The 17,115-nt window shown below is 42.1% G+C and overlaps 1 protein-coding gene across 1 annotated transcript in view; it reads right to left on the reverse strand.

Annotated features, from left to right (window-relative positions):
* The window catches only part of LOC120018043 (SR-related and CTD-associated factor 4-like), a 44,942-nt gene that overhangs the window by 11,833 nt on the left and 15,994 nt on the right, over positions 1–17,115 (reverse strand). The window contains exons 11-12 of the mRNA XM_038961002.1: positions 12,396–12,552; positions 11,862–11,965 (exon numbers count right to left, since the gene is read on the reverse strand). Coding sequence (XP_038816930.1) covers positions 11,862–11,965; positions 12,396–12,552 — 261 coding nt within the window. The remainder of the gene's footprint in view (positions 1–11,861; positions 11,966–12,395; positions 12,553–17,115) is intronic.

The raw sequence follows: 17,115 nt of genomic DNA on the forward strand, positions 1-17,115 counted from the left end.
TTCCCCTCCTTTAATACAGACAACTGATTAGCAGGGCTGGGTAGAGTACTGCAACTCTGTACTCAAGTGAAAGTACCACTACTTCAAAATAACTGACTTCACTACATTAGAAGAGTAGACCGACAAAACCAAGATTTTAAAATAAGTATTTGCTGGAAACGAAGTAGACGAGACTAAATTGCTTACTTTTTCTCTGACGTCACACCACCTCACTAGACGTGGCATGTGTAATTTACATCCCCGTTTCTACCAATAACTTGTATAAACCCTGCATTGCTGATGCTATGTGTTGCCCAGTGAGACGCTTTGAAGCCACCAGGAGCAGCAGTCCATAGAGATAGATAGAGGACTGATCTTTGTTTCTGTGCCATGACGGCATAGGTCGCGCCATTGAGGCAATCTCCATTTTGAAGTAGTCAATTTTCTTCTTCGCGATTGGGTGATCCCTTCTGATGACCCAGTTGGACATGACTGGTTGGAAGGATCAGCCAATGAAATCTCACCCAGTGTACTATATTAAAATGGCGGAAGCCCTCAATGGGACTGCACATGATAAAACAGCCTTTTGGTCACTAGCGCTCTCTATCGTTCTCTATGGAGCAGTCCTCTATGCTAGGAATGAATGGAATTCTACAGTATTAAAAAGGTCAAAATGACATGTTTTTAAATTACTTTTGCTGTAATTAGAATAAACGTGTCAATGTAGACATTAAATTATTTCTATAGCTTCCAAACCATTTTTACAATGGTGTACCAAGATGGCTGCATGGTGACTTCAAAACAGCGCCACCTGTCAGTCATTCAGGGTTTATACACATCATTGGTTGCTACAAAAGGAGAATTTGTATTTATAATGGATCCCCATTAGCTATTGCCAGCTCCTCTTCCTGGGGACCGGCAGAATTAATGCAGTTTATTAAAAAAATTTAACATTACAATACATTTACAGATTTCACAATACACTGTGTGCCTTCAGGCCCCTACTCCACCACTAAAGCCTGGTTCCTCTCTAGGTTTCTTCCTAGGTTCTGGCCTTTCTAGGGAGTTTTTCCTAGCCACCGTGCTTCTACACCTGCATTGCTTGCTGTTTGGGGTTTTAGGCTGGGTTTCTGTACAACACTTTGTGACATCAGCTGATCTAAGAAGGGCTTTATAAACAAATTTGATTTAATTTAAAGGAAAAAGGGGGATACCTAGTCAGTTGTACAACAATGCATTCACCTGAAAATGTGTCTTCCGCATTTAAACCAAACCCTCTGAACCAGAGAGGTGCGGGGGGGCTGCCATAATCGACATCCACGTCTTCCACGTTAACGACGTCGATGTTAACTGCGCTGCTCACCACATATCTACAGTACAAAATCCATGTGTACGTGTGTGTATAGTGCGTATGCTATCGTGTGTGTGTGTATGCATGTGTCTATGTGTCTTCACAGTCCCCGTTGTTCCATAAGGTGTATTTTTATGTGTTTTTTTAAATATAATTCTACTGGTGCATCTTGACTCTATTCCTGATGTGGAATAGAGTACCATGTAGTCATGGCTCTATGTAGTACTGTTCACCGCCCATAGTCTGTTCTCGACGGGGACTGTGAAGAGATGGCATGTCTTTTGGGGTGTGTATGGGTATCTGAGCTGTGTGCCAGTAGTTCAAAACAGACAGCTCGGTTCATTCAACATTTCAATACCTCTCATAAATACAAGTAGTGATGAAGTCAATCTCTCCTCCACTTTGAGCCAGGAGAGATTGACATGCATATTATTAATATTAGCGATCCATGTACATCCAAGGGCCAGCCGTGCTGCCCTGTTCTGAGCCAATTGCAATTTTCCTAAGTCCCTTTTTGTGGCACTTGACCACACGACTGAACAGTAGTCCATGTGCGACAAAACTAGGGCCTGTAGGACCTGCCTTGTTGATAGTGCTGTTAAGAAGGTAGAGCAGCACTTTATTATGGACATACAACAGTAGCTCAGATTGGGAGAAGTATCTCTGTTTTGACCATGACGGGTTACAATCCAGGATTACTCACTCAACTTCCACATTATTTATTACAAGATTTGGTGGAGATTTAGGGTTTAGTGAAGTACAATGCTTTTAGTTTAAATATTTAGGAGTAACTTATTCCTTGCCACCCACTCTGAAACTAAGTGCAACTCTTTGTTTAGTGTTGCAGTCATTTCAGTCACTGTAGTAGCTGACGTGTACAATAGTGTTGAGTCATCCGGATACATAGACACACTTTACTCAAAGCCAGTGGCATGTCATTAATAAAGATTGAAAAATAGTCAAATGGGCCTAGACAGCTGCCCTGGGGAATTCCTGATTCTACCTGGACTATGTTAGAGAGGCTTCCGTCTAAGAACACCCTCTGTGGTCTGTTTTTCCAGCAGCAGACTATGATAGAAAACGTCAAAAAGGCGCACTGAAGAAAAAACAGCCACCACAATCTCTTTATCATCAATTTCTCTCAGCCAATCATCAGTCATTTGTGTAAGAGCTGTGTTTGTTGAATGTCCTTCCCTAGAAGCATGCTGAAAGTTTGTCAATTTGTTTACTGTAAAAGAGCATTGTATCTGGTCAAACACCATTTTTCCCAAAAGTTTACGAAGGGTTGGTAACAAGCTGATTGGTTGGCTATTTGAGCCAGTAATTAAAAAAATATATATTATTAGGTAACGGAATGACTTTTGCTTCCCTCCAGGCCTGAGGGCACACGCTCTCTAGTAGGCTTAAACTGAAAATATGGCAAATAGGAGTTGCAATATCATCCGCTATTATCCTCAGTAATTTGCCATCCAAGATATCAGACCCCGGTGGCTTGTCATTGTTGATAGACAATTTTTTCACCTCTTCAACACTCACTTTACAGAATTCAAAATTACAATGCTTGTCTTTCATAATTTGGTCAGATATACTTGGACGTGTAGGGTCAGCGTTTGTTGCTGGCACGTCATGCCTAAGTTTGCTAATATTGCCAATGAAAAAATAATTTAAGTAGTTGGCAATATCAGTTGGTTATGTGATGAATGAGCTATCAGATTCAATGAATGATGGAGCCGAGTTTGCCCTTTTGCCCAACATTTAATTTAAGGTGCTCCAAAGCTTTTTACTATCATTCTTTGTCATTTATCTTTGTTTCATAGTGTAGTTAATTATTTTTATTCAGTTTAGTCACATTTCTCAATGTGCAAAATGTTTGCCAATCAATTGTGCAGCCAGACCTATTTGCCATTCCTTTTGCCTCATCCCTCTCAACCATACAGTTTAAATTCCTCATCCATCCACAGGGATTTAACAGTTTTTAAAAGTCATTTTCTTAATAGGTGCGTACTTATTAGTAACTGGAATAAGCAATTTCATAAGTGTGTCAAGTGCCGTGTCTGTTCGCTCCTCATTACACACCACGGACCAACAGATATTCTTTACATCAACAACATAGGAATCACTACAAATCTTCTTGTATGACCTCTTATACACTATATTAGGACCAGCCTTAGGAACTGGTTTTCCTAGATATGGCTACATCTGATGTATCTGGATACTGTTTTCAAGAACATTTCTGCAGCATTAGTAAATATGTGAAAAATACATGTTGATTTCATTCCTGTGCTGTTTGTAACTACCCTGGTAGGTTGACTGACAACCTGAACCAGGTTGCAGGCACTGGTTACAGGTTGAAGCATTTTCTTGAGTGACCAGCCTGATGAAAGCCAGTCAATATTTAATCACCCAGAAAATATAACTGTAGATATCACATACATTTATCAAGCATTTCACACATTATCCAGATACTGACTGTTAGTACTTGGTGGTCTATAGCAGCTTCCCACCAGAATGGGCTTTAGGTGAGGCAGATGAACCTGTAGCCATATTACTTCAACAGTATTTAACATGAGATCCTCTCTAATCTTTACAGGAACGTGGTTCTGAATATAAACAGCAACACCTCCACCATTGGCATTTCTATATTTTCTGTAAATGTTATAACCTTGTATTGCTACCACTGTATCAAAGGTATTAGGTAGTTGTTGGGAATTGTTAGATATTACTGCATTGTTGGAACTAGAAGCACAAGCATTTCGCTACACTCGCATTAACATCTACTAACCATGTGTATGTGACTAAAACAATTTGATTTGACTATCTAAGTGAGTGTCAGAGGTACTAGCAAATTATTGATTTCATGAACGTCGTTTGTTAAGCTACATATGTTAACGTGGGCTATTTTTTAGCACTTTTCTGGGATGCTTGCTTGTTTTCATTGCTCTACTGGGAAGCTTAGCAGAGGTAGACATGCTCATGTTATTTATGTTAGTGCAGGGTGAGCTGCACACAGTGGACTTCCTACTAGGCCACACCACCTCAGTGCTAACAGTATAACTCTGGTTCATAGACACATGAGTACTGCATACAACAGCTGTGGGATCAGCAGAGGCATTCAGGACAGTTAGAGGGACATAAATTAGGTTACTTACATTGTGTCTTCCAGCACCCCTGGTGTAATGTATATTTGCTGAAGCATTATGACAACTCAGCGACACAATGGTAGGGATTAACTGAGCAGGGCTCGGGTCATTGATAAGTCATTGTCTCAGCGCAGCCTTATAATGCTGTGAAAGGATCCAGGATCCCACAGGATTTGGGTGGATCCCATCCTCCTTATAAAACGTGTTTTGTCGACAAAAAGGTAACGAAATTGTCAACAAAAGTTAAACCCACTGCATTGCAATAATCACGTAGCCATTTGTGAAGAGAAAGAATCCTGCTAAAGTGTTCAATGCAACGATTCAGAGATGGCAGAGGGCCAGACATGATGGGTCTTTTATTAGTGTCTAGCAGAGTCAATCAGCTCTTTAAAATCCAGTTTTCAACTGTTCAGAGCTGCCCTTCACAATGTCATTAAAACCCACATGGACTACGATAGAATCGATTTCCATGTCCTGGCATAGTATGTTCGAGAACAGCTTAGTAATATCATTTACTCAACCTACAGGGCATTGTTTTTGTTGCCCCCTGAAATCTGATCCAAGATCAGATTTACATCTTTAGATAAGCTGATCCTAGATCTGTGACAGTAAGCGACTGCCCCCCAGCACTCCCCAGCACTCCCCAGCACCCTCCCGTATTTTAGTAGACAAGCTTTCCTATAGCTACACCATACAAGTGGAGGAGTAAGATCCCAAATAAAAATTTAACTAATAAAATGGGCAAAAAAATGTTGAATTGTAAAAACTCATGAATAGTTTAGCATAAATATAACACGCTCAGACTAGAATAACAATCATATCCTTACTGCTTATTTGTCTGAGTAAAAATAATGAAAACTGAACCCCGAACCCAAGACTCATTCTGTACACCATATCCAAAAGGATCTCACCTAGTCAATGAAAGTAGCAGCAATGTTTATGTGCTCAATATAGTATTTATATGCATTTGCATACCGTACACTTCTGATAACATGAAACTGAATTAATTCCTACATAACCACACAGCCACAGTGCCACCGCAGGGAGGTAGTGGGTCTTATCCTTACCCAGGTCTCAGATTCCACCGGCAGAGGATCCTGTGGTGGAGCTCCACCGTGGTGCCCACAGGCTGTCTGCCTTCTTCGTTCCTGCTAGAGCCACAACTCTAATTCCAGTCCCCCCCCCCACCCTACAGTGGCCAACAATCTTATTGTTGATACTTTCTGCCGATTAAACGTAACCGAACTGAGAACATATTTGAGATCACTGTTGGGTAGATAAACATCCTGTATATTTCCTTACTGTTGAATAAATGTGTTTAGGAATCTTTCTCTTCAACTACGCAAAGTATGTAACCGTATCAATATTGTTTGATAAGGCCTGAAAAACCCCAGGGCTAGTGTGAAACCGTGAGCAATGCTCATTTCATACATTATGATCAGCTGGGAGTCCTGGACATAGAGAAAAACATTGTTTCAGCTCACCTCGTGTCTTTGGCCCACAGGGAGCTCCTCACGAGAGCCCTACACAAATAAAACACTGGAATATTGTAAATTGAGCAATAAAGATATCTGATATCGCAGGAACAGCATAATGACAACTAACAACTGTTCTGCTCGGACGCCAATTTCAGGTCATTTGTGGCAACTTGAATTGTGATAGATTAGAGTAACTGTGGCTCGTTCAGTTGTTTCTGGGACTTGACCCCCCCCCCCCCCCCATATATCACGAGAACAATCCAGTAAATTCCAACGGGGGAGGGAGCATCACCATTACCTGTCAGCCACTGGAGAAGTTCCTCAGTATTAATCCCAGCGAGGAACGGACCTGCGATATCCATATTCCACGTCCAGAAACACTCACCTTAGTGAGGCCTCGTGACACTGACGATCCTGACACAGTGTCAATTGGAGCCACAGAACGGGACTACAAAAAAATATATTGTAGCCACTGCTGGTGTCTTTGTTGAACGCTATTAGGGTGGCTAAAAGTATCACCTTCCAGGTTCACCTCATTTCACCTACCTGGGTGATAACCTCAAGTTGACTGACATAAACGGCCGGCAGATAAGACCACTGGAGGAGCGTGGGAGTCCGTGTCAGGGTGGAGTGGGTTTCAGGGTTAGACTGTATGGCCCCGATACTGAACTAGGTGCTATGAAGCATCTTGAAAACGTATAATAAACGTAGTGAGAAACATTACGTGTCATACACAACTGTTCTATGTTGAAGTTACTGATTATAGCAATAGAGGATGTTTTAGGCAGGTTTGATAACGCATATTATTTAGCTATATATATATATTCTGTTGATAAATTATTGCAGGAAATCGCTACCTTTTCCAGAAATGTTGTAAAAACGGCAAAAATGACATTTAGATTATCGTCTCTTCCTTCTAGTGAGCATGTTTTCATTAATCCCTTCTAAAAAATAATAAAATCCCAAGCCTGCGCCTGAAGACAACCATAAACTTGTGTTGTGTTTGATTGCAGCACATGCCACAACGTTCAGGTCCATGGGTTCATGTGTGTTTGTGTGCAAGAACTAGGAACACAGTTACAAGCACAATTGTCCATAGTAGTACCACCCTGATCTGCCTTGTAACAAGAAACAGCCTCTGGTACAACCTATTTATATACACACACACACACACGATGCAACTAACAGGTCAAACTTGATGTGAAGCAATCCATCTGCTAATATATTTTGAATAATAAATCATGTGATTATTTTTGTGTTGTGAGCATTACAGTGCAATCAGAAAGACCCTTTCCCCTTTTCCACATTTTGTTACATTACAGCCATATTCTAAAATTTACATTTAAGTCATTACATTTAAGTCATTTAGCAGACGCTCTTATCCAGAGCGACTTACAAATTGGATGGATTAAATAATTATTTTTTTAAGTGATCAATCTACACACAATAATCCATAATGACAAAGGAAACAGTTTATACATTTTTTATAAAAAACTGAAAATGTCACATTTACATACGTTTGGAACCACCAAATCTTTCTAGAACTGGCCGCTCAGCCAAACTGAACAATTGGTGGAGAAGGGCCTTGGTCAGGGAGGTGACCAAGAACCCGATGGTCACTCTGACAGAGCTCCAGAGTTCCTCTGTGGAGATGGGAGAACCTTCCAGAAGTACAACCATCTCTGCAGCATTCCACCTATCAGGCCTTTATGGTAGAGTGGCCAGACGGCACATGACAGCCCGCTTGGAGTTTGCCAAAGGGCACCTAAAGGTCTCTCAGACCATGAGAAACAAGATTCTCTGGTCTGATGAAAACAAGATTGAACTCTTTGGCCTGAATGTCAAGCGTCACATATGGAGGAAACCTGGCACCATCCCTACGGTGAAGCATGGTGGTGGCAGGATCATGCTGTGGGGATGTTTTTCTGCGGCAGGGACTGGGAGACTAGTCAGGATCAAGCCAAAGATGAACGGAGCAAAGTACAGAGAGATCCTTGATGAAAACCTGCTCCAGAGCGCTCAGGACCTCAGACTGGGGGGAAGGTTCACCTTCCAACAGGACAACGACCCTAAGAACACAGCCAAGACAACGCAGGAGTATGTATCAATGTCCTTGAGTGGGCCCAGCCAGAGCCTGGACTTGAACATCTCTGGAGATACCTGATAATAGCTGTGCAGCAACGCTCCCCATCCAACCTGACAGAGCTTGAGAGGCTCTGCAGAGAAGAATGGAAGAAACTCCCCAAATACCGGTGTGCCAAGCTTGTAGCGTCATACCCAAGAAGACTCGAGGCTGTACTCGCTGCCAAAAGGTGCCTCGACAAAGTACTGATTAAAGGGTCTGAATACTTATGAACATGTAATTTCAGATACTTTATTTTTTATACACTTGCAAAAATGTCTAAACCTGTTTTTGCTTTGGCATTTTGGGGTATTGTGATGTCATTATGGGGTATTGTGATGTCATTATGGGGTATTGTGATGTCATTATGGGGTATTGTGATGGCATTATGGGGTATTGTGATGGCATTTTGGGGTATTGTGATGGCATTTTGGGGTATTGTGTGTAGATTGATGAGGGAAAAAAATAACATGTAATCCATTTTAGAATAAGGCTGTAACGTCACAAAATGTGGAACAAGTCAAAGGGTCTGAATACTTTCCAAAATGCACTGTATTAAAGGAATGTGGAACAGGTGGTTCCTTCCAATGGGATAATCTCAAAAGAGAAACATATTTTAAAATTCTGGGTTAAGTGAGTCAAGTATTAAGCTGGTTCAATGATCTTCATGATAGCATAGATCATTCTGCCTCCGTCATGCTAGGAAGTATATACAAACCGAGTGGACTTCAGGCCCATCTGCACATCACAGAATGGTGTGATTGTCAAAGTCATGAGGTGAGGGACTGAGGGCACGCAGTCCTCAGTCTCACAATTACATTCCGTTCAAACTAATGTCAATCGAATTAGAATGTCAATATATTTGGCTTGAAAACAAAAAAAGGGCAAAAAGGACTTTGAACAGCAGCTGACATTGATATGGTGAAAAATCAATCAGAGGGAGCCGAACACCAGGTGGTACACTCAAAAATGGAAGGAAAATCCATATTACAAACTCTAAATCAGCTTCATAAAAAGGTTTTATTTTTATGCAAAACTGTTTATCGTCTGTATCAGTGACCAACGCGGCCCTACTAGAAGGGTCAACGTTAAAACGAAATTTGGAACCATTGAGAAAAGTCCCTAACTGGAAAAATCTGTTAACATCACAGTGCAATAGTCATCACAAAACACGATTGTCTGTGTTCCAGCCCAACTAGACGTTAGGCTATAAAAGGCCTGGGGGGGGGGGGGGGGGGGGGGGGGAGTGTGTCATTTAAATAAAACCAGGAGAGGAAGAGGTGAACTTTAGGCTACTTTGGTGAATTTGCGAGGCGTGCAAGAGTGCAAAAGATACAGATTACCAAGACATATGTTCACAGTTCTTTCTGCCTGACCCCTCCTCTCTCTTCCTCACGCTGGCTCGCCGGCTCTCTTCCTCACGCTGGCTCGCCGGCTCTCTTCCTCACGCTGGCTCGCCGGCTCTCTTCCTCACGCTGGCTCGCCTGCTCTTTCTCTTTGCTAACGATGCCAGTGTGTGTTCAGTCTTTGGTCTGTTGCGTTTTGAATCATCTTGGCCTATTCATTAAATGATAGGCCCTGCTTTACTGAAGTTGCAAGCCAAGAAATTGCGAGACAGCATTCCTTTGCGACATACAGCTTTTGATTTGCCGATCGATAGGCCTAGTGCACGGTTCTGACTGTCTGGTGTCTGACCTGTCTATACTGATAGACAGGCCTAATGCACGGTTCTGACTGTCTGGTGGCTGACCTGTCTATACTGATCGATAGGCCTAGTGCACGGTTCTGACTGTCTGGTGTCTGACCTGTCTATACTGATCGATAGGCCTAGTGCACGGTTCTGACTGTCTGGTGGCTGACCTGTCTATACTGATCGATAGGCCTAGTGCACGGTTCTGTCTGTCTGGTGGCTGACCTGTCTATACTGATCGATAGGCCTAGTGCACGGTTCTGACTGTCTGCCTGGTGGCCGAACTGCCAATACTGTGCCACTCCTCTCGTTCAGTCCCTCGCTAGCTCGCTATGAAAGATGTGAGTTTGTGTTCAGCGATGTACAGCAACTATTCTCTCCTCTCGTTCAGTCCCTCGCTAGCTCGCTATGAAAGATGTGAGTTTGTGTTCTGCGATGTACAGCAACTAGTCTCTCCTCTCGTTCAGTCCCTCGCTAGCTCGCTATGAAAGATGTGAGTTTGTGTTCTGCGATGTACAGCAACTAGTCTCTCCTCTCGTTCAGTCCCTCGCTAGCTCGCTATGAAAGATGTGAGTTTGTGTTCTGCGATGTACAGCAACTAGTCTCTCCTCTCGTTCAGTCCCTCGCTAGCTCGCTATGAAAGATGTGAGTGTGTTCTGCGATGTACAGCAACTAGTCTCTCCTCTCGTTCAGTCCCTCGCTAGCTCGCTATGAAAGATGTGAGTGTGTTCTGCGATGTACAGCAACTAGTCTCTCCTCTCGTTCAGTCCCTCGCTAGCTCGCTATGAAAGATGTGAGTTTGTGTTCTGCGATGTACAGCATCTAGTCTCTCCTCTCGTTCAGTCCCTCGCTAGCTCGCTATGAAAGATGTGAGTTTGTGTTCTGCGATGTACAGCAACTAGTCTCTCCTCTCCCAAAACACTGAACCGTAATAACGTTTCTTAGCAGAATCAAATCTTGACACTCAGAATCGGGATTCGACGCCGGGAGTCAACATGCAAGGTGTCGAGAAATCAATTAATTTTGGGGGATGACGCTCCACCACTACGTCATCGTCGTTAACAGTTGGTAAAAATGGCAGAGGAAGGCAAGCGACAGCAGGGAAGTCCTGTATGGCAACACTATGAGAAGTTAAATGAGAAGGAAATCCAAACTTTTGCAAGGTGGAATGGAGGAACAGTAAATGGCAGTACAGGTGTAATAGTTAAACCATCTGAAAAGGGGACGTACTGTGAGACCCAAACCACAAGGTGGAATGGAGGAACAGTAATGGTAGTACAGGTGTAATAGTTAAACCATCTGAAAGGGGACGTACTGTGAGACCCAAACCACAAGGTGGAATGGAGGAACATTAATGGCAGTACAGGTGTAATAGTTAAGCCATCTGAAAAGGGGACGTACTGTGAGACCCAAACCATTTCTGGCACCAGTGCAGCTGCATTGAAATTGTTGGAATTTTGTTGGAAAACTCTACAAAAATAGCCATTTAAACATTATCAAAAATGTTCCATTTGTCACATCCCTAGATCCCACCTAATATCTTACTATCAGGGAATATCAGGAAGGCACCTTTTTTTGATTAGACAAGTGAAAAGACAAGTATTGACTAGTAACGTAACCTTTCCATTTATTGGGGATTATTGTGAAACTCAGTAAAAAGGTGTCGTGTAGGCAGAAACTGGATCATTGCATGCAGACTGGTTGACTTACTACAGGAGGAAAGCTATACAACAGCCTTTCAATATGGACCTTTGTTTTTATATAGGTGATGTACTGAGGTGAGTGAAAACCTGTGAAATACTAGTCACCCCATGCCATGATACTAGTAAAATCGGTTTTTATTAATCCACTTTCTCACATTGTTGCATTTGTGTTGAGGAAAAGTGTATGCATTTCTATACCAATACTTAGAAAACCTGCAATTTTAATAAACAAATACAGAAAACTGACAACTAAGGCACAAAACCTCAGGATAGACTCTGTTTCCCAAGAAAAAAGATGGTGAGATACTACGGTGAGACAGAACACCCAGACTAGTGTGTTTCATTGGGACCCTGCTGTCTGAGGTGTGTTTCATTGGGTCCCCTGTAGTGGGTGTTACCTGTACGTGGGCGGTGGCAGCTCCCTCGGTCTCCATGGCGTCCACTCCTCCTCCATTGTTCAGTACTCCTGGTTTAGTCAGCTCCTTCACGTCATCTCCCCACTCTGACAAACAGACCAATCAATCAGGAATAATTATACACTTAAACAGGCTAGCTACACCAGCAATGTAGAGATAGATATAACCTAACTCCGTGTCCAATACTTCTGACTTAGACAGGAATTTCTTCAGACCACTTGACCTAACTAGGAAAAGTTATAGGCCAGTTTTTTTACGAGTCAAGTTGAGAGTTCAGGAAAAACTCCAGGCCACAATAATTCCACATCTAGACAGAAGGTGAATCTCAACAGGGACCCCTTGATTCCTCACATCCTTCTTCAAAGTGCATTGGAGGAGGTCTGAGGAGATGAACCAGAAATCTTCTTCTCCAATGCATTTTGAGAAGGAGGCGAGGAGAGGAATCAAGGAAGACAATTGAGATCCACCCAAAGCAGACAGTGTTGCGGTGGTAGAAGACATTAGTCAGATGTTTACCTGGACAGAGTGTTTCTGCATCCAGCATGCCTCCCTCCCTGTACCCCTCCAGCTCCTCCATCTTCACTTTGCTCCAGGGGATGTAGGTGACGCCTCGCTCCATGTCCCAGAACTTCTTATGGGTCGCCTTTATACCCTTGTTCAAGGCCCATGCAATCTACACAAAAATACAATACGCTTAAGTTATTAAGTAAAAGAACAAAGAACAAATTAGCAAACTAGTTTCCTCCTTGCTGACCTGACGAAATGATTTGAGAATATTTTTGTCTTATAATATACTTGTCTTCAAATCATATCGTCAGGTCAGCAAGGAGGAAACTAGTTCGCTAATGAGAAACCTTTGAGTTTAGGAGGCTCTTTTGTGATCAACCTTGACAGCCAAACAGTCCATTTTGGTGAATACTGACTCCTCCATAAACCCAGGCTATTACAAGCTTATCTTCCACTAATTTTAGCATCCGTCAATATAGATTATCTTTAAAAACATTGTAAAACATTGGGTTTAGAAAAATAAATAACTGAGTTGCTGCCTGGTATACTGAAAGTGCTGTACTTTTTCGATACTAGAACATGACAAACAGAAATAATTTTACTTTCAGGACTTTCTGTCAAATGTGTCTCACGACATATACGGATTGATAGGAACCAGTCTGTCTAGTAATTTGTCTGAATCTTCTCTAGGGGGCGGTAGTAAGCTAGCCAGGCTACTTGTCTTCTCTAGGGGGCGGTAGTAAGCTAGCCAGGCTACTTGTCTTCTCTAGGGGGCGGTAGTAAGCTAGCCAGGCTACTTGTCTTCTCTAGGGGGCGGTAGTAAGCTAGCCAGGCTACTTGTCTTCTCTAGGGGGCAGTAGTAAGCTAGCCAGGCTACTTGTCTTCTCTAGGGGGCAGTAGTAAGCTAGCCAGGCTACTTGTCTTCTCAAGGGGACAGTAGTAAGCTAGCCAGGCTACTTGTCTTCTCTAGGGGGCGGTAGTAAGCTAGCCAGGCTACTTGTCTTCTCTAGGGGGCGGTAGTAAGCTAGCCAGGCTACTTGTCTTCTCTAGGGGGCGGTAGTAAGCTAGCCAGGCTACTTGTCTTCTCTAGGGGGCAGTAGTAAGCTAGCCAGGCTACTTGTCTTCTCTAGGGGGCAGTAGTAAGCTAGCCAGGCTACTTGTCTTCTCAAGGGGACAGTAGTAAGCTAGCCAGGCTACTTGTCTTCTCAAGGGGACGGTAGTAAGCTAGTCAGGCTACTTGTGCATGTAGATAACACAGCCCGAGCCACATTTGAGAAGCAAGTGAGAGGAGAGAGAACGCCGACAGCATGACTTCTTCTAAGGAAAACATCATACCTCCAAGCCCGCAGCTTGTTGACAACTGGCTCCAGAAGCAAAGTATGGGCATACTTTACTTACAGAGTAGATGAGGGTCGGCCTACCGAAACTACTAAGCTAAAGGTGTTAAAGTAGTGCTTGGGAGGTTTTAGCTCCCCCCACAAAAATGGAATAATATGAGTGACAATGACATGAACATATATTCAGCATGATATTCATGTGAGCATTATAATACGATTACAACCCAAAAGTAAATGTGAAATACACTCGATTAATATATGACAATATATTAAGAGTACTTTGCGTTTGTCTGGGCTTGCTAGCAGTAGCCAGCCAGCAGCCTGGGCGGAGCATTGCACCATGGGAGTTGAAATGCACTATGGGAATCGTAGTATGCTGTGTAAAATCTATTGTATTTCTATGGTGTGTAGACTATTGTAATATAGAAGCTTCAGAAATGACCTTCATAGTGTTTTTAATGTTGTTTTGGAACTAAACTTAATTTAGTACATTAAATTATTTAGCTGTAATGTATAATGAATCATGTATCTAATGAATGTCATCTGACCCAATATTTTGTCCAAAGTTTAGCAAATAAACACAGATACATTACATGGCCAAAAGTATGTGGACACCGCTTCAAATTAGTGGATTCTACTATTTCAGCCACACCCGTTGCTGACAGGTGTATAAAATCGAGCACACAGCCATGCAATCTCCATTGACATTGGAACGTACTGAAGAGCCCAGTGACTTTTAAAAAAGTGGCACTGTCATAGGACGCCACCCTTTACAACAAGTCAGTTCGTCAAATTTCTGCCCTGCTAGAGCTGCCCAGGTTGACTGTAAGTGCTGTTATTGTGAAGTGGAAACGTCTAGGAGCAACAACGGCTAAGCTGCAAAGTGGTAGACCACACAAGCGCATAGAACAGGACCACAGAGTGCAGAAGCGTGTAAAACTCATCTGTCACCGGTTGCAACACTCACTAGAGTTCCAAACTGCATCTGGAAGCAACGTCAGCACAATAACTGTTCGTCGGGAGCTTCATGAAATGGGTTTCCATGGCCGAGCAGCTGCACACAAGACTAAGATCACCATGCGCAATGCCAAGCATCGGCTGGAGTGGTATAAAGCTCACCGCTGTTGGACTGGAACAGTGGAAACACGTTCTCTGGAGTGATGAGTACGATGGATGAATTTGGGTTTGGCCGATGCCAGGAGAACGCTACCTGCCCCAATGCATAGTGCTAACCGTAAAGTTTGGTGGAGGAGGAGGAATAATGGTCTGGGGCTGTTTTTTCATGGTTCAGGCCCCTTAGTTCCAGTGAAGGGAAATCTTAAAGCTACAGCATACAATGACATTCTAAACGATTCTGTGCTTCCAACTTTGTGGCAACAGGTTTTGCCCTTTCCTGTTTCAGCATGACAATGTACCCGTGCACAAAGCGAGATCATACAGAAGCGGTATGTCAAGATCGGGGTGGAAGAACTTGACTGGCTTGCGCAGAGCCCTGACCTCAACCAAATCAAACACCTTTGGGATGAATTGGAACGCTGACTGCGAGCCAGGCCTAATCGCACAACATTAGAGCCCGGCCTCACTAATTCTCGTGGCTGAATGGAAGCAAGTCACCGGTGCAATCATCCAACATCTAGTTGAAAGCCTTCCCAGAATAGTGGAGGCTGTTATAGCAGCAGGGGGGGGGGGGGGGGGGGCAACTCCATATTAATGCCTATGACATTGTAATGAGATGCTCAATGAGCAGATGTCCACATACTTTTGGCCATGTAGTGCTCTGAGTCCCAGATATGGTTTTGCATCAGGAAAATGTAAGATTCTTCTGTAATTTAATAGGGCGTTTCATTTTTGAAAGAATTCGTTATTTTAGTCGTACAATTATCAACATATTGTTCAATGTAAAGCCCAGTGGTTATTCAGTGACTTTAGATGTGTTATTTTTTTTGTCGCTGTGGTATCATTTTGGTATTGCGCATCGTGATACTAAACCTTGTATCAAAGTCAAAATTCTGGTATCATGAAAACACTAGTCGTCTCTATAACCTTGTTCAAAGCCTGCGCAATCTACATAAACACAATATATATTTAGGTTAGACACTAAACAAACAGGGCTCTATAGAGACCAATCTACAAAAACACAATATATTTAGGTTAGACACTAAACAAACAGGGCTCTATAGAGACCAATCTACATAAACACAATATATATTTAGGTTACACACTAAACAAACAGGGCTCTATAGAGACCAATCTACAAAAACACAATATATATTTAGGTTACACACTAAACAAACAGGGCTCTATAGAGACCAATCTACATAAACACAATATATATTTAGGTTAGACACTAAACAAACAGGGCTCTATAGAGACCAATCTACAAAAACACAATATATATTTAGGTTAGACACTAAACAAACAGGGCTCTATAGAGACCAATCTACATAAACACAATATATTTAGGTTAGACACTAAACAAACAGGGCTCTATAGAGACCAATCTACATAAACACAATATATTTAGGTTACACACTAAACAAACAGGGCTCTATAGAGACCAATCTACAAAAACACAATATATATTTAGGTTAGACACTAAACAAACAGGGCTCTATAGAGACCAATCTACAAAAACACAATATATATTTAGGTTAGACACTAAACAAACAGGGCTCTATAGAGACCAATCTACATAAACACAATATATATTTAGGTTACACACTAAACAAACAGGGCTCTATAGAGACCAATCTACAAAAACACAATATATATTTAGGTTAGACACTAAACAAACAGGGCTCTATAGAGACCAATCTACAAAAACACAATATATATTTAGGTTAGACACTAAACAAACAGGGCTCTATAGAGACCAATCTACATAAACACAATATATATTTAGGTTACACACTAAACAAACAGGGCTCTATAGAGACCAATCTACATAAACACAATATATTTAAGTTATACACTAAACAAAATATTATTTGTTCAGTTGATGGCACCAGCACGATTTGGCCGTACCAATCTTTTTTCACGCCGATAATGACCTGACCTGTGTCCCCTAATGTACCTGCATTCCATACAGAAACACGCTAATAATGAATGGACATGTTTTAAAATTAGCATGCCCTTGACATTCAGGTAAATTTGCCACTGGGCCGGTGTTAACTGGCCAGAATGAAAAGAAGACTGTCCTGGGGAAACAGGCTGATCAAGTATCTTATAATGAACGACCCTCCATACACAAATAATTACATTTTTAACTTGACAATATCAGATTTACATTGATTGTTTGGAGGGATTTTTTTTTTTAAACCTTTGCGCAATCTCAAAAAGGGGGGGTTATTGTTAGCGATTTTGATCTGTCAGTCTACAGTTGTAGGGCCATA

Source organism: Salvelinus namaycush, chromosome 23 (genome assembly GCF_016432855.1).
Source record: "Salvelinus namaycush isolate Seneca chromosome 23, SaNama_1.0, whole genome shotgun sequence".
NCBI classification, from domain to species: Eukaryota; Metazoa; Chordata; class Actinopteri; order Salmoniformes; family Salmonidae; genus Salvelinus; species Salvelinus namaycush.